General features: G+C 43.4%; 1 protein-coding gene across 12 annotated transcripts in view; it reads left to right on the top strand.

The window, feature by feature from the left end:
- nhsl1b (NHS-like 1b) overlaps positions 1-18,471 on the top strand; it is a 106,928-nt gene that overhangs the window by 69,257 nt on the left and 19,200 nt on the right. For 9 of the 12 annotated variants that reach the window (XM_030405393.1, XM_030405391.1, XM_030405390.1 and 6 more), the window contains exon 2: positions 16,800-16,952. In XM_030405393.1, coding sequence (XP_030261253.1) covers positions 16,800-16,952 — 153 coding nt within the window. Of the gene's footprint in view, positions 1-12,509; positions 12,884-15,942; positions 16,013-16,799; positions 16,953-18,471 lie in introns of those variants that run through there. The other 3 variants (XM_030405399.1, XM_030405396.1, XM_030405397.1) reach the window with 3 other exon arrangements.

Genomic DNA, 18,471 nt, shown 5'->3' with positions numbered 1-18,471 from the left:
GGACCTCATGGCATGCATGTATATGTGAGCGATACGAGGGTACTTGTGTGTGTAATTACAGAGGTCAAGTGTCACCTTTAAGGTTTAATGCGAGGAGCATGTGTCAAAACAAGTCAATCTGGGGATTTATTTATTATTAATGGTGAGAAATTCTGCTGTGTGTGCATGTGTGTGTGTGTAGATAGGTCACAAGCTTTTCGCCCTCCTCAGTATTATAAAGTTCATATTTTCATGCTGACGGACCAAAAGCAGTTTATTTATCCAAGCCATGATGAGCTAAAACTCGCCCGCAGTGGAAAAACAATTCCATGAGTGCAAGAGTTCCTCTTAACACTCTCATAATGCCACCAGGCAGAAAGCAAATGCAATTCCAAGACTTAATCTGGCCTGTGTTTGCTCTAGCAACAGCTTTTGCCCTCTTCTTTAGCCCCAGTCGGTTCAACAGTGGTCATGTTGTTAGTAATTGAAAAATCTAATTGTGCCGTAGTGCAGGATAAGTGCGTCTAAGCACTGCGCCAACCTCAGTCACAGCCCATTTCTTTAATGAGCGCTGCTATTAGAGGGAGCTTTTTTCTACCTCATGCTGCTTCCAGTCTGGTCCTCTGAGGTTTCTGGTCCTCTGAGGTTTCTGCCCCTGTTTACCCTACTGACCAGCCTGCTCTCCATCTGCACACATGGTTACATTCCTGACTTCTAATGTGTGGTTCACAAAAAGTGCACAAAAGTACAGTTTCTTCATCTGTAACCCATGGAAAGTTACATTAACAGCTTTCATTTATGTGGGTACCAGTGATGCACAGGATCGTGGAAGAAGCTTTCCACCTATTGGTAAAATTGGAGAGGAAATGAACTATTTTCATAATTCATGTCATTCAGGTCATTTATCAAGCAGAGATCTGACAAGACAGAGCAGAGAAGTGACATCTTCAAATTGCAGCTTTGTTCCAACCAACAGTCCAGAACCCAAAAACTCTTCCTTTACTGTCGTAACTGACGAATAAAGGCAACAAATCGTTACATTTTAGAAGCAAATGTTTGACATATGTGTTTGAAAAACTGAACTGAAATGACTAATCAGTTATTAAACAGTCGCTGATTCATTTTCTATCGCCCGACTTCATCGACTAATCATACATGTAAAGATCAACAATACAAATTTACACATTAACCAAAATGTAGGCAAAACATTTTAATGTGTTAAAATATTAATAAATACAAAGAAGAAACTGCTTGCTTTGGTTTGGACTTTATTCCACAATCCAATCCATCTCATTTTTTATCACTCTCATCAACCACAGACCCCCTCACTGCTCCACCGTGTACACCAGCCTCCGCCTCACTCTTCCTGCCTTCTCCTCAGCTCCAGGCTCCTTTATGTCCCAATCAGCTGGAGGTTCCATTAAGCCTCAGAAAGTGAAGCCAAGCCTCTGAAAAGCTCATGTCCCCCCATAGAGACTGAATGTAGAAGGAGAGAGAGAAGCTGGGGGGGGGGGGCAGAAAGTGATTTTAAGAGCTCCTTTAAATCTGTCTCATTAATGAGTCGTCCTCGCCATGGCAACGTCTCTTTTTTCGAGGGTTTTCCACTCCACATGCATGGATGGATTAGGGTGAAAGACAAAAAAGAGGGGAAAATGCAGAGAAAGGGAAACTCCAGCCCCTTTTCTTTGCTTGTGAACCTGCAGGAGAGGTGGTGACAGTTTTAGTCTAATTTTGTTTGTTTATTGCAGGAGCCACATACCCCGACTGTCGCCTTTTTCAGAGAACTGTCTAGGATGACACTGGTAGACCACTTAGTGTGTCAGTTGATGCACACTCTAACCACAAGGTGGCGTTACAATACAGAGGAGCAGAGGGATTCATTCACCCGGTGACACTGCAGCGTCATTACTCCTTTTAGTTTTAAAGTTTATCGCTTGTGAATCATCAATTTTAACCGACTTTAGAGCGCACACAATAAAACACTTCAGTGTGTGAGACCACATTGATCGGATTATGGTAATTACCAAATATAATTACGTTCCTGTGGATTAATTGCCTATCAGACTGAACATAGCCATTCATCCACACCAAAAAGAGACACACGAGGTGTCATGAGCAATTTAATTTGAAATAATGGCGGTCTTAAATTTGGGGAGTATTTGATCAGGGAGCTGGTCTCCTTTCCCTCGGGGCACATTAGGAGGCCGCACTGATTGCATCCAGGAGAGGTCTGCGCTCTCTATTAATGCCTCCATCCCTTTATTATTGCTCAGACGGGACAGAAGGGGAGGGAGGGTCGGAGAAATAGACAGGGAGAGGAGAGGGGGAGGCAGAGGGGGTGGTTTATTAAATAAGGAAGGGGGAGGAGGACAGAGGGAGAAGAGGGGTTGAGTAGATTTTGGAGCGCTGCTTTTTTTTTCCCAGATGAGGTCTCAACATAGGATTATCAATTTAGAAACCCAGGCTTAGCAAGTCCATGTGCACTCACACACACACTCTGTTTGATAAGTCAGATGAAACTACCAATCACAGTGTCTCATTCTCAGTGTGTGTGCTTACATATGTGTGTCTTTTACAGATAAAACTGATCCACATCATCCCATGATCACTAAGCCTGCACTGAGACATATTTAACCCTGTCTGTCTTTACCCCAGGATTACATCTGTATAACTATAAAAGGGCCGCATTATTACAGTATAACATTTATGTGTCATGTGTCTGATGATGGTGATCAGACCATAAAGATTTTAAGGGTTGGAGTACTTTCTGGAGTCCGAATGAATTTGTTATATGTGCTCTTTAGAAAGGGATACATGTATAAATACAACTTATAAAGAAAAGTCCAAGACACTCTCTTTTGTTGTGAATTAGCCTGGGATCATGGGAGTTGTTGACTCCACTGTTAAGCAACCACCATTGCCGATGAAAATCTAACAGACCTGACTCAGTCAGAAATGTTGTCAGATGAGTTAATATATAACAGTTCACATTATACGTTTAGTCACACTTGCGTACTTCCTTCCACACCCTGTGACTCCGATCATCTGATGTCTCCCTGGAAGTTAAAGCAGCAGGGTGACCAAATGAAATACATTTGTTTGAGTTTGAAGATTAAAACATTTGTTTGTGTTTGAAACAAAGTACAGAACTCAACAAAATGTCTGTAAAAAGGTCTAGTCTTTTTCAGCGATTATGATATCTTTTGAGTTCTTGCAGCCAGGTGAGTAAAATTCCACACCCCCCTAACAGAATATAAATACAGAGTATTAATTTTGAACCTTCAGTCATCTTGTGTGTTGCTGAAGTTGTAACAACCAGTTAACAGTGAGGAGATGTAAATTGGATTGATCTTACAGGCCTGATGAATGGTGCCAAGTCCGGTCATGCAGTGTAAATGTGTTGGTTGATAACAACAATCAATGCCACGCCACCAGACCTCACATCCGACTTCACATCTAACCCCCTGATTGTGCCCCTGCCTCCGGGCTGATCGTCTTGCTCACTTCCTAAATTAATCGTCATTGGTCAATTGATGTATTTCTGATCGTTGATTGGATGGTTTGGTGCTGCGATTCCCCTCTTCCCCCTCTTCAATTGACCTACTGTAGTTGCTGATGAGAACTGAGGTGCAATGTGAGAAGTGGGTCAAATGGGGTCGTGTCAATTTTGCTCCAGCAGTGGAAGAACTGTAGATAAACATGCATGCACACATTGTAGCTGATATGGCTTTAACCCACTTCCCACTGGGATCCCTGTGTCTGCCCGACACACATACAGCCACAAACACATGCACATACAGCTTACCCCACTGTGATGCAGGCTAGCCCCAGGTGGCTTGTTGCTTTGTGCCCTTGAGCTACTGGAGGCACTTAACCTAAATTAGCTCAGTCTGTCTCTGTGCCTCTGTGTCGAAATCAGACAAGACCCTCTTGTCCTCAGTGTGAGATGAACACGGGGGTCAGAGTAATAGCAGAGGCACTGCTTTATGCCCAAGCTACAGTGTAAAATAAGGAATATCTGTCACCTCTGCTTTCTGTTTTTTTTTTTTTTTTTTTTTTTTTTACGACCGTGCTGATGTTTCAAGGCATCCTTTTTTTTTTTTCATACAGCTGATTGGAAATTAAAGTAGAGCTGCCATTTTCATGGTGAATCACTCTTGATTGGAATGTCAGCTAAATGGCTTCAGTGTAAAACGTGCAGTTAAATATCGATGCTACTACATCATCTTGTTAAAGCAAATGAAGTCATATTCCAGCTGCTACCTGATTCATGTCGTTGTACCAGCTTGGACATTATTCACATCACACTTTTAATTAAGCCAGTTGTGAGGTTCATTTGTGGGCCTTGCAAGTCTAATATTTCAGAAATACACATGCACACACACACTCAAAGTGAACAAGGTCGATGACCACAAGCAGGACATTCCACAGTGTGTCGTATCTGTGCGTTTGTGTCAGATTTATAGCATTTTATGTGTGAAGTTAATTATAAAATTGGATTAATGATGATGTGCTGCTATCGCGCGCGCACACACACACACACACACACACACACACACACACACACACACAGACCCTTAGGAGAGAAGAAGAGACAGCCCTGGTGAGGAAATGTAGGTCAGTAAAAGCAGCATGGCAGCCAACATATGTTTAGTGTGATGGGATGGATGTGTGTGCATGTGCGTGTGCATAATAAGTTGTGTGTGGTTACATGCTTGTATGCATATTGACTATAGGCTCATGCACGTGTGTTGTCTTATAACCTATATGTGCAGGAACAAAGACACAGTAAGGATAAAGGGTAAATGAATGCAATATAGTAAGCTAGACTTCCTGAAAGGTGATGTATGATTAGGTCTGTTGTCTAAATGCAGTAGATTGTAGAATGAGCTGCAGGCGCACATTCACACATGCACAGTAAGATTTACACCCACACTTACATAGTGATGTCACCCTGCTGTAAGCCATTTGAAGGCACAGGACCAGTGAGACACACAAACACACTTTGGCCTTGTGGTTATCGATGTGAAGGCACCTCTTGGGGGTCCGCTGAAGAGTGAGAAGGGCCAGGAGTCAATATGAGTGGAGACAGTTTGGCGGGATGGTAATGGCTCTTAATGTAGTCCGGGGCTGCCAGGGGTGCGTCTTTATGGTACTCTACCAGTGGCTGGATGGATTTTTCCACCGGGAAATTGTGTTATGATAGCATGTCGGACATGTATTACACCTGCAGAGCCAGAGTTTAGAGTAGCAATAGCTTTGTGTAGTAATTGAATGCTAAGAAAACTGCTAAATTGATTTTACGCCAAGGTCAAACCTGAATAACTTACCTGCTGTCTAGCCACAGTGCTGTTTAGCTGTGGCACAATACAAACATAGAGACATGGGATTTTAGAACAGAATTGATAAAACAAACCTTTGTTATTAGTTTGGAAAAACAAGACACTTTCCAATTGTACACTAAAATTGGCATAAATATGTGTTCATTTTAAATTCAGGTAAACCCTAAAAATAGGCTTTTACATCATTCTCCATTTCATACTCAATTTCATACTAAACGCTGCTTGAACAGAGACGGATGGAAAAGTATTTACACGCCAACATCAAAATCTTCAGCGCCTTACAGATGAAGTTAGCGCGTTCACAAGGGTGTCATGAAAGATTCGATTCCTGCCAATCAGAGCTGGAGCTGATAAATAGCTGTGACTATTAAAGTCGAATTAATGCCAAGTGTACCCTTTTCCATCAAAGACGTAAGCCAGATGTTAGCGGGTGTTATGCTAAATGCTACATTCAGTATGCTAAGGTGTGCACAATTGCATGCTGAAGTATAGTCAGTTTTGTAAGTTTAGTGAGTTAGCATGCTTATTACAAAAGAAAATTAAAAAGTGGAACTTAAAAGACAAATAAGGGGGATTATCAGAGGCATTTGGACCCTTCATCTGGGCACAAATGATGCCCATACCAAATTTCATGGCAATCCATCCTACCCAAATTTCAGTCAGGCCCAAATTTGTGGATTGACTGACTGAAAAAGCCATCGACTGTGGCTACAAAAAGATTTGGGCCACTCAATTCACAATTCTTAAGCCCATCAAATCACCTGAAAAACAAGCGATGAACGTTGTCCCACCAACAACTTTACACTTTCAGATAGAGGTCTGTTTCAGTTTCATTTTATTGTCCTGCCAACTTAGGGGGGAGGGAGTGTTGATACACCATTGGGGTTAGTTTGCATTAGATTTAAAGCTCTGTTGCCAGGGGGGAATCGACGGTTAGCTACAAATCCATCCTGACACGGATATAAAACGCCTTAAGTTAGCAACAAAACTGCCACCCTCTCCTAAGGCACCAAAAGCTCAGGCGTACAAATCAGCCCGCTCGTAAATTAACACCATTTAAACTCCCTACTCAACCAGCGTTAACATTTTAAGTGTGACCTCCCCTGTATTTTGCTGAAGCTAACATTGGAGCATAAAAGTTTGCTTGTTAAATGAATAGGAAGGACTTATTAAACGCTTGCACACCTCCTTGTCAGTTTGTAGTCTTCCAGCTTTAAGTTGACTTTGCCTTTTGTTTTTAAGGCTTTTCTTGTTTTGCTACCATGCTGAGGCACAAAGTCATGCTCAACAATGTTTTTCAGCCAACCCAGATCAGACACTAATGCAGTCTCGTCTGTCCACATGCTCAAACAGAGGTACATGCATCTGCTATCTGTTTTCTCTGTCTTGTCTATCTCTTTTATCCTGGCTTGAATTTCAAAGGGGGTCGGTAGGGTGGCCCGGGTCAGACGCCAGGGGAGAGGAAAATTAGGCATGACCGCCAAGCCTGCTGGGCCTTTGTGTATGTGTTTTTTCTGTGTAATATCTGTTTTTATTGAGTCTCTACCTATGGATGTTTTGCATTCACACTACATCTATCTCTCGCTTCTCACTTTAGCTGTTCCTGTGCCCTCCACCCAAAACTTTTCTCTCACAGCTGCCTTCATCTCCTTTTCTCTTTTGTCTCTCTAAACGCTGCCTTTTCTATCCTGCCTCGCATCGCTACTCAGCAATATGGCTCCGCTGCTCCCACCGCACCAAAGTCTCTTTCAACATTTTGCGGATGCAGACTTTGCTTCTCTTTCTTCGCGTCCTTTGTGCCAAAGTTTTGCTCTTGATACCATCTCCATTTTTTCCTCCCGCATTAGTATTGTGCTTCCTTTTTTCAAAGACATTTCTCTGATTCACACACACGTCAAGCTGTGTGAGAAGAGCTACAGGGTGTTTGAACAGAAAACAACAAATATAAGTGTGTGTGTGTGTGTGTGTGTGTCACACCACATCAAGGCTAGCACATGCACATGCATATGCTTGTGCATAAGAAAACACGCACAAAGATCAGAGGCTGATTATGTCAGTGACTATGTGTGCATGCTCAGGGCGACGTTTGCAGTGTCTCAGCCGGACTTGAGGATTTTTCTCATGGATCACAAAGGAGGAGCAGCCTATAGAGGGAGGCCCCACTGCCTTTTCATTGAGAAGAATAAACCCTGCGTACCCACAGACACACTCACAGAATGCAGTGGTTTTCATTGCTGACTTGAACGTAAAAATCTCCCCAGTTTATGCAGTTTTTTTTTTTTGCTTTTTTCACAGGGACCTTTAACTGGATTGAAATCACACATCTGCTTTATTTGTATAAAGCTACTTTCCTTCTGCACACAATTAAACCTTTTCACTATAATGGCATGTTTCGACCCACTACAGTAGGTTAAAGTACTTTTTGCCCCCTTCATTCTGACCTCTTTTAAGCCCTCCATATTCTGCATGTAATCATGCAAATGGGCTCATTCAAAACCACCCAAAACAAAGCCTTGTCTTGTCAATCCATTGACTTTTTGATGGTAAACAGGGAGGGCTTTGCCGTCTGCAATGACGACTCAAACTGAGTCATTGATTGGAGTGTTTGTTGGGTGATCTGTGTGTGTGAAGGCAATTCATTTGTATGTGCACTTTTCATTAATGGAGGGCAGTTATGGGATGCAAAATCGCCTGTGTGAATTTAAAGGTTGTGTGTATACGTGTGTGCGTCTGTGTCTGTGTGTGAAGGAATCCCAGCTGCTCCAATAGAGCAGGTCAGACGGAAAGACGAGGGGGTGAGGGCAGGAAGGAGGAGGAGGGGGAGGGGGGTTACCCAGTAACTGAACTGCTGAACAGACAGAAGTTAAACAGAAGAGAGGCAGACAGAGAGAGGGAGAGACAGACAGGAGGGGCTGAGAGAGGGAGACAGCAAGTGTTCGGTGTCAGAGAGGGGTCATTCAGGAAGTGCCGGAGCTTTGCGAACTTGTTTGTGTGTTGCGCGGGAACTTTACCTCGTGCTAAAATCATTAGTGCTGGAAAAACAGTGATCGCAGCTTGTTTACTCAGCCTCGCCTCTCTGTCACCTTGGTTTCTGTGTGTGTGTGTGTGTGTGTGTGTGTGTGTGTGTGTGTGTGTGTGTGTGTGTTACGTTTGAGAGAGAGCTGTGTTTATTCAGGAGTGACTTTGAAGTTTAACTTTGCTTAAGTTCCTTTTTTTTTTAGCGCTGTAGAGAGTTGTTTCCTTAAACTTTTTCATATCAGCGTCATCAAAACACTACTGCTATAATCTTGTGTGAAAGTGTGAAAAAGCAACAGTTAAATGACGAGAAATGCTCATTTTGCAAAGAGAATCCTGCATTTAAATGTTGCGTTTGATCATCATACTGTACTACTACGTCCGCTCTCTCCTCCTCGCTCTTTCCTGATAGATTATTCATGCCTTCCTCTATATCTGAGAGAATAACCAAAGCGATCGGGTTCCCGTTGACCCCTGGTGCTCCGCTTCCATTCACAGAGATGTAGGGATGAAAGAAAGGGGGAAGGGATGAGAGAGAGAGAGCGTGTTGCTCTACATGCTATAAATGATAGATTTTCATTCACAGAAAAAGAGAAAAGGGGGGAGGCGAAGGCGAAGGGAAATGTGACATAGGGTATTTATTTATTCATTTGTCAGGGGTTGTGGTACATTTCCTGTTGGAGACATCCAAGCAAAAACAATTTAGTTTACTTTTCAATGGTTTTTCCTTTTTTTTTATATGAAAATAGAAAACATTTGTTGCTTCACAGGGTTATAATCTAAACGTTGGGGTGTTTTGTCAGTGTCAATCTCACAACAGCTTTTTGGTTACTTGAGTTCTTATTTGTCATCATTTTTGGAGCAAGCACATATACTATCATCCCCACAGATGCAGAGTGTCCCAGTTTTTCTCCCCTCGCATTTTGCTGCTTATCTCCGCCTTGCAGGTTTCCAAACTATTAAGGGGAAGGTGTACAAGGTCAGAGCGCAAGAAGAACAGAAGAGGGAGACAGGGAAGAGGGGTAAAAATCAATACAGTCTAGATTACATTAGCCGTCATGAAAGCTCTCATGTCTGAAAGAAAGACAGAAGAAACAGAGTGTGGATGGAGACAGAAAGAGAGCGAGGGGGATTTCACATTAGCTGATCAGGTAGAGTTGAGGGATTTTAGGGGGGTCAGCTTAGCTCTACCTTCTTAAGTCCAATTAGGAAAAACAAAAGCTGAGACCTGTCAGATAGAGGGGGAGGTGTGTGCGTCTCTGTGAGTGTGTGCATAGATGTCAGATTCAGGCACTTTGGGAATTTGAACGGATGTTTGATAGACTCCGATATCGAACCAGAGAGGGAGGTGTGTGCTTTGGGGATTGATCAAATGATAGAGGCAGGGCTGGAGGGAATTGCACTTCGCTCTTGGATAGAAACAGGCAAAAAAAATATATAAAAAACAGAAACTAGACTGTGTATGTGAGAGGTTTTGTGTAGCCGTGCCAGGTTGATGGGGAGATCCAAGTGAGGTGTGAAAACTGAACAGGGAAGATGACAAAAGGGGGAGCAATGACAGGAGGAAGCGCAGGAACCGTTCATTAGTCTCTCCTTTATCATCACTCTGCCACATTCACCCTTGAGTCTTAATCACGTCTGGTGCAACAAGACATGTTAATTTTTCACAGCACCGCCCCCATTTTCTCTGTTCCTTCTCCGAGGGTCACTGGCTTTTCTCATGTACCTTCCGCTGGATGTTTAACAAGAAGAGATAATCACCGTCTTGCCACAGCACCGCATACTAACGAACATGTGATGAGAGCTTGTGCTCACTATTGCTTGATGGTCTCATCAGTTTTATTACCAGTATGAATAATTAAATGCCTACAAAACATCACAATTAAGCCAGAAGGCAAACTGAACGACTGTCGGTCGTAAAAAACAAGATATCTAAGGATGTCTCCTTCGAAATATGGGAACCTGTGACAGGGATTTTTCACATATTTTATTGGTGAGTAATTAGAAAACACTCCTGATCGTTTGCCAATATATCATTTTGAGGATTACGTTTGGGTTGTAAGGAAAGATAAAAGCCAATATCACCTCGGCTTTAGTAAACAAGATTTATTAATTGCATAACCGAGGGCTAATACGAGCAGGATAGCTCGTTAATCGTGTTCATAATAATCCCAGAGGTTTGTGGGGCTAAATAAGCTATTCCTCTGAGGTCCAAGCTTCATCCGCTGCGTCTGCACGCTTCCTTCATGTGAACAGATGAAAGATTGATATTGTCTGGGTTGGGGTATATGAAAGGGGGGAGGCTTCCATTCTTCACTGGGAATGAGCGGAAGGATGTATGGACGTATGGCTGAATGGACGGATAGCTCTAATCCGAGAGGTGGCCTAGATTAGCAGCCCTCCTTCGGCGGATAGAGTTGTTGACCTGTCTGTCACACTGTGCGTGCGTGCGTGTGTGTGTGTGTGTGTGTGTGTACGTGTGTGTGTGTGGACACTGTCCTGAGAACAATAGGCTCTTTAATGAGTGATGCTGCTTTGGCTCGCGTCTGCACAAATGATCCTAATACTGTACGCGTGCCAAACGGTACGAGATGGAAGCCAAACAGAGGCTAGCGACAGAACGCGGAGGCAGACTCTCAGGCTGACATGTTGACCTGAGTTAATCCTGAGTTTACCGTCACTGTCAATGGGTCCATATCGCTCCTGAAGTGGGATAAAAACAGGGCTCAAATGTATGATTTTTTAAATGTTGCCGATATTCTGATATTAGTTTAAATGAGTAAATTAGTGTATTCATCCACTGTTTAGTTTGAATGTACATCATAACGGAAGACTTTGTGTGAACCCATGTCTGTGTGGAAAACCAGCGATACGTCTCTAAATCCTTACAGCAGTGTTTCATGAAAAGGAAGAAGAATTTGACATTTAAAGAGAAACATTAGCCAGATTTAGAGCTCTTTAACTCAAGGACAAGAGCAGCCACAAATAACTGTGAATAGACACTTAACAGCGTACAGTAGGGTGATGTTGGTCAACAAATATACACACCGACAAATCAAAGCACACTTCAGAGTCGGGCTGAAAGCTCCAGATGACCGTGGTCTTGGGGAGAGTAGAGGAGGGGGGAGGGATGAGGGGAGGGGAAACCTTTTTACCCACAAATTCAAGGATCATTTGCAGTCCCATTCAAGCTCTTGTTGCAGCCCTCCCTCCCTCCCTCCCCTCTTCAACCATTTGCGCTGAAAAGAAATACGGTCGCGGAGAGGAGGGAGGGGCAGCCCTGCCTTTCTGGGTGTGTGTGTGTGTGTGTGTGTGTGTGTGTGTAGGTGCGCGTATGCGTGGGTTTGAATGGGTGGCTGCCAGCGTGTGTGTGTGTGATAGATTGTGAGCGGATTGGACAATGGGAGGATTGTATGTGATCTATATTCATGTGGCACAGATTCAGTGGCCATGTGCGCACACAGCAGGCTAAGAATGATCAGACAGAGGAAAGAGGGGTGGATAGAAAACATCCAGAGAGAAGAAAAAAATTAACATTCTGGATAAAATCTCTGGGTTAGACAACACAATTGGCCGAAAAAGATGTTTTAACAAACCATAAAATGGTTCTAAATGAGATCAAACAACATAAACGTCAGTTCTTGAGTGTGTTTTATTGCATCTAACAATGTTTCCGGTTTGCATGACACTCTGCATGCAGGTGGAAGCCGCATCCTCCCTTGTGAAAAGCTCAACACGTTTCCTTTTTAAGGATGTGTGAGCTGCTCTTGTAGGGGTGGCTGATAGTTTAATTAGATGCGCAGATATTCCCCAGATGAGTCTGTCGTCGAGGTGAAACCGGGAACACGCTGATCGGCTTGCGCGAAAGCGTAGCTGAGTAGAAAGTAGAAGGAAAGAAGAAGGGAGCGACTGAATGCAATGAGATTCGCTCTTCACAGCGAAACGGCATGAGAGTGCCTCTTCGTTCCAATAAAGCATGTTTAACTTTCAGCTATATTCTGAACCCTGCTGAGGAAAGAAGAACAAGAGGGTGGAGAGAGAGTGGGACAATGTGAGAGAGCGACTGATGATGAGAAATAAAGGGAGAGGCAGCCAGAACTCCTTGGTAACCAAAGCACAGAGGAACAGAGGGGCCGGTCCTACACCCCTCCTGCTGTGTGTGTGTGTGTTAGTCTCTGTGTATGTGTGTGTGTGTGTCTCCGAGGACTGGACCGCCTGAGGGAGGAGTGATGGTGCTGTTGATGGGGGGGAGTGGCGGACCGTGTGTGTGTGTGTGTATGTGTGTGTGTGTGTGTTTGGAGAGGGGAGATAGGGGTAGAGGCTCATTGTCGGCGTAGTAGACGCTCACACTCACTCAAGCCGCCGTGTAGTGAGAATGTGAGTGGTGAACGGACACCAGCACTCATTCGTCCCGTCTTTTTGGGGGGGGTTTGTGCCTTGTAAGGACACTTTTTTTTTTTTAAGGGAAAGAGACGCACACTAAAGCGGAATAATGGTGTTTATCGGGACCTCATTAAAATCTGTGATTAAATACTTCAAAAGGAAGGGTAAGATATGTTTACTCATATTCTATGTTGCCCATTCATCTATCACATGAGTTGTTTGCACTGTTTTTGCATAATTTTGACAGAACGTGAGAGTGTCTAACCTGATTTCAGTAGCCATTTTAAATCTCTTCCTTGAAGGTTTTCTGTCTCAAAGGTGGGCACGCGCCAGCTTTAACGATTTGAGTATAATCTTTGTAAAACTACTGTTTACCTGTGGGCTTTTAACTTCCACTGCCGATCCTAGAGACAACCCTCTGTTGCACCCTGTAACCAGGTAACCACCAAGCCAAGACTTCACAGAGGCAACAACTACGAGCCCTAAATGACCTGACGGTATTTGTTAAGGTGGCAGCTGGAAGCACTTAAAGTCAAGGCTTCGCTATTAGAAATAAATGGGCCTGAAGTTTTCCAAATGTTTATTTAGTTCTAAATCTTTCACCTGATCTGAGCTTGATATCAAAGGAAAACACACTAGGTCTGTGTGCCATGCGTAGATTACGGTTGGGAGGATTAGTTAAGGCTACATGGCTATTATTTGAACAGTGGCTGTGAATTAAGCATGTGAGGTATAACAAAGACCTGCTTCATGCAGTGCAAGCTGCTTGTGACCGATTTAATCTCAGGTGTATTTATAGCGTGTGTGTGTGTGTGTGTGTGTGTTGCAGTCAAGGCTGAGGTGATATTGTTAATCATTAGCTCAGCGTTTTTGTACACCTCACATCTTAACTTGCCATCTTGCACATGCCTGCACTTTGCTCCTGAAGAGGCTGAGCCCCCCCGCGGTCCAGGGGATAGTGAGCTCCACGCTGTGCAGGGCTCACACGCTCAGCTTGGTCATAATATCAAGAGTGCACAAAGGTTTTGGACATGAAAGTACTTAAAATCTGAATGTTAGATTATCATTTTTTTAATATTTGACATCATCGAGAGGAAGGGAGAGACTTTTGAAGCTTTTAAAAACTATGTGTTATAGATGAAAAACTGACCTGACCCAAGCGTGTGCTGACCTTTAGGAAACCGAAAGTTGTGTAATACATGAGAGTCAATACTGTATTGGCTGCTGGGTGATTGGGGACCCAGTTCAGGAGCGATACAATCTCTGTTATCGATCCCAACAGCAAATACTTGTGATGTGTCCGTGTGTGTGCATACAGATGCATGTTCCAGGGGTTACTGTGTTCAGCCTTTGGTTCAGATGCACCTTGGAGCCTTTTTGTGTATGTTTTCAGGAGGCTGTTTGCTGCCAGTCTGTGTTTGTCAATGTGTGCAGGGAGAGCTGGGATGTCAATGGACAGAGGGATTAGTAGCCGTCTGAAAGACTTTCGCGCCACAGTCCGGTGTGTGTGAGACTGTGTGTGTGTGTGTCGAGAGGCTAGAGGGTATTGTGGCACTGAAAGGCCTGATGTGGAGACTGATGCAGAGGGACAATACAGGCTTTGTATCCACGGTCCCCATGTCCTTGGTCTCCTATAGCCCGGTCGAGGTCTATTCAAACCCCATGGTCAGAGAGAAGGGTGGGGGTGGGATACCTGTGATGATGAGTGTTGTGTGGGAGAGCAAGACATTGAGAAAAGGGTCTCACATGAAATGAACTAAATCAAATCCTTATTTAAACAGGTGAAAAGAGCTGGTGCGTTGCTGCCTTGCTCATAGGTATGTTTTGAGCTGTTTTGGACTTTGAGATCGAAACCAACGGCCAGCTTGTTTTTTTAACCTTCACATATGAAGTTTTGTCGCAACTGTGTGTGTGTGTTTCGGTTTCATGCAGCTCATTGATACGGACTCGAGGGAGATTTGCCTCGTGATGCGTTCGATTGATTATTCTGACCAGTGCGGACAGCATGTGTAACAACACGGGCAGACTTTTACATACGCGCACATAATGTGGACATGTAACAAACAGTGGGTGTCTTTTCATTGACTCCCATTAGGTGTTGGGTTTGGCTGCCTGACTTCTTCCCCCCTTATGTTACATTTGTTTCAATCATTTGCAAAGAGCAGTTTGTTTAAATAGTTTGGAGTGCCAGAGAGGTTTGATTATAATAAGTTGATTCAAGTGAGTGGCTAGTGTGTTACACCTGGCTCACATGCGAACAAGCACTGTCCGACTCAGGCTAGCAGTCTATGTGTAATCCTTGCATGTGACACGTGTAGGTGTGAGGGTAGCAGCAAAATTAGAAAAAGGGGTTCCAATCAATCAAATAACAATAAATCACGGCCACAGATCTTGCTTAATTCTATATATTTGAATATATAAAAGTGTTTCAGGAAAATTAGAATTATCCATCATGTGGAAATATGCAATCAAACTCGGGGTATATTTAGCAAGATACAGTTGTATTCTAACTTCATTGACTACATTTGTCTTTTGCTGACTACTCAGTTGTACCTTGTCCCGTAACCTGTGTATATATTGTATGTGCTTTGACGGAGGGAGCCTGAGGACAGACTAATTACCAACAACTGCTGCACTGTAGCTGTTGCATATGGCAGAGAGAACTTGACTAACAATGACCCCCCTCCTTTACTAGACCAGCAGTTAACGACTGCCCATTCCTCCACAAGCTTCAGAGACAGACATTATAAAAAGGTGCCATTGGTCTTGAGCACCAACAGGACTTGACAACCTTGCCAGTCTTCTATAAATCCATCCACAAAACTATGATAAACTTTGCTGTACACTCTGACGTAAAAGCAAAAGTGCGACGGGTCCTTAAAAAAATGGTCAGTGTTGATGCCTATCAGAGGTTATCTGTAGATCAAAGCAGTTACACACTGTCTCACACTTTCTTCAGTGACCAATTTGCAGTCATAGGACCCCACCCTCCACCTCTACCTCAGAGGTCTTATATCCTCCCCCGACAGACACACACACACACATTCACAATGCATCCTACTACAGCTCATTAGCACCTGTGAAAAAGCACTCAAACACACTGTCCACAAACTCCCAGCCCCTTTGCGTGTCCCGTCCCCTTCCTCTCCAGACATCTCTCTCAGTTCAGTCAGATGGACATGTTGTGATGGTCAGGACAGGGACAAACAGATAGCAGTCTTGACTAGCATGTGGCTAAATGGAGGTAGTCCTGCATCCACGGTCTCCAACTTTGGCTTGGATACGCTCACTTGGTAAGCCGGACTTTTGGCTGTTGTGTGTTTGTGTCAGTTGATATTGATGTTTATAGCTCAGTTATTTTGGTAAAACTTGTATTCAGAGTGGCTGACAAATGCAGTATGGGACTAAGCTTCAGCTCATAGATAATCCGCACTTAAAGACACCACCAGTTGTAGGGGAAACTAGGAAAAGCATCATGATGTTTTGTGTATGTCTTAGATGATGTTTAACTGAGAAAAGTGCTCTAGAAAATTTAAAAAAACACAAAGAACAACACAGAAAAAGTGGTTTTCCCAGTGTCAGCTGTGTTTGTTTATCTGAGATGTAGCTATGTGTTAAATGGTGTGCAAGGTGTTAGCGCCCACAGTGTTGGTATGCTACTTTATGATATCTCTAAAGACATGTTAGCTTGCCTAAAAGATGGCTTTTCTTAAAGGTTTTCTGTGGCATGTTTGAATTTCTGAGCTAGACATCATTGGGGTAGTTTTTCCCTCCAATTTCCTCTTCGCCCCCCCTTCCCCCTCTGACTTGTGTGGCCTTCCAAGTGATGTCTCATATACGTGTCGTGTTGTTGGTGTGGAGTCTGACACCTCGTTGCAAAGAACCATCTTCCACTTCCTTTTCTCCACCAAATATAAACAAATCCCCTCAGTAGACAGTAAACCGTGGGGTTGATCTTGGACGCAGTTCTTGAGGAGATTGTCTAGTAAAAGATCATTCAGGAGATCCACTAGGGTCAATACAATTGTAAATATATAACTGAAGATAAACAAAAAATTTCTCATCTGTGTGTCTCTGCAGCCGTGTCTAATCTGGATGAGGAGAGCAAGTGGACGGTTCATTACACCGCGCCGTGGCACCAGCAGGAGAATGTCTTCCTACCAGGCAGCAGGCCGCCCTGCGTAGAAGACCTCCACCGTCAGGCCAAAGTCAACCTCAAGACTGCCCTGCGAGGTAAGGATCAGTCAGATTGAACATAACAGTCCCATCCAGTCACAACTGGAGTGCAGCGCTTAGTATGTCATTTCATAACTGGCAATAGAAGGCATCTCCACTCGTGTACAGAGTGACTACTTGTGAACGGATATCAGACTCTAAACATGAACATTGCTGGGACAAACGGAGAAGAAATAGAAGAAATAGCTTGGAAAAAACATTTGCCGAATTTGCAAGAAGACTCAAATAATGAAGAATTGCTCATAGACAGTGTTACACAGAGTTTATAAAGTTTCTAATAACTCAACCAAATAAAAATATGTTTTAATAGAGTCTGGGGACGTTTCTCGTTGGGTGACAAAGAGGCAGCCTAAATTGGTTTCTTTGATTCCTCACCATGCTAAATTTCAGGTACAGCTATTTTAACTGATTAATTAACGAATTTTCTCAGCTCTAACTCAATCTGTTTCAGTGGAATAATAGTTCATATAACAAAGTCTCTGAGTGATACCAATAATTATCTCCAATAAATCATTAACATTCGTATCAGCCAATTCAGACAATATATTCACTCTGACGAATCTCACTAGTGGGAGTGTTGCTGGGCGTCATCATATTTGTCATGGCATCAAGGTAATGATCGGCCGTGTTTGTCCACAACATTGTAAAAATGTCCCAGCCTGTAATTTGTGTTCAGTCCAAAGTTTAGCCAACAACACAATAGTGTGAGATCTTCTTCCTGTTTGTCCCGCGTTCTTAGAGAAACAGACTGCCTTGTTGTCAAACAAACTCAAAGAGTCACAACAGAGTGACAAATGTTTAATGTTCCTACAACAGGAAGTGAGAATACTAGTTAATCCTTGCACCTGTTAAGTTCCTGGGAAAGTTGTGTTTTCCACTAATGTCTCAGATAACAGTTTGAGTTTGAGGCAGGTGTGAGAAAAGGCTTAGAAGTGTGTGTCAATGGGTGTGTATGTGTGCTAACACGGGTGAGTGTGTGACTGTAAATGTTAGGGTGGCCTTGTGTACCTGCAGATTAAAAGCAGACTGATAAAGGGAGATAAGTGGGGAGGGGCAGGTTGTAATCTGATGCTTACTGTGTGTAAAACGTGAGTCACCAGCAAACGGTAGGTGTTCCTCGTCTTTCCCATTGTTTGACCCCCGTGCTGTAGTTTACTTCCTGCAATATTGATGTTGATAGGTACGCAAACACCACCTGGGAGGTTGCATAAATTCAGCAACCCCCCCCCTCCTTCGCCAATCCTGTCACTGTGCTATCATCCTGTCACCACCGCCCAGCCCCAGGGGTCCTAACTGAAAGACAACAGGTGTCCACTGAGAACACCTGTTCAGTCCGTTTGAGTCTTGAAGAGTGTTTAAGCTCTTTAATTCCTTGTTGACAATAGAGGTCACACAACCAGTCTCAAGGGAATGGATTTAGTCCTATTTAAACTCTCATAATATATGTCTGTAATGGTAATAACTTCCTATAAGATATATTATCATTCTAAGGTTATATCCTGAAGTTAAAGTCTTG

This window comes from Sparus aurata, chromosome 22 (genome assembly GCF_900880675.1).
Source record: "Sparus aurata chromosome 22, fSpaAur1.1, whole genome shotgun sequence".
Lineage (NCBI taxonomy): Eukaryota > Metazoa > Chordata > Actinopteri > Spariformes > Sparidae > Sparus > Sparus aurata.
This window is presented reverse-complemented; position numbering and strand designations above follow the sequence as displayed.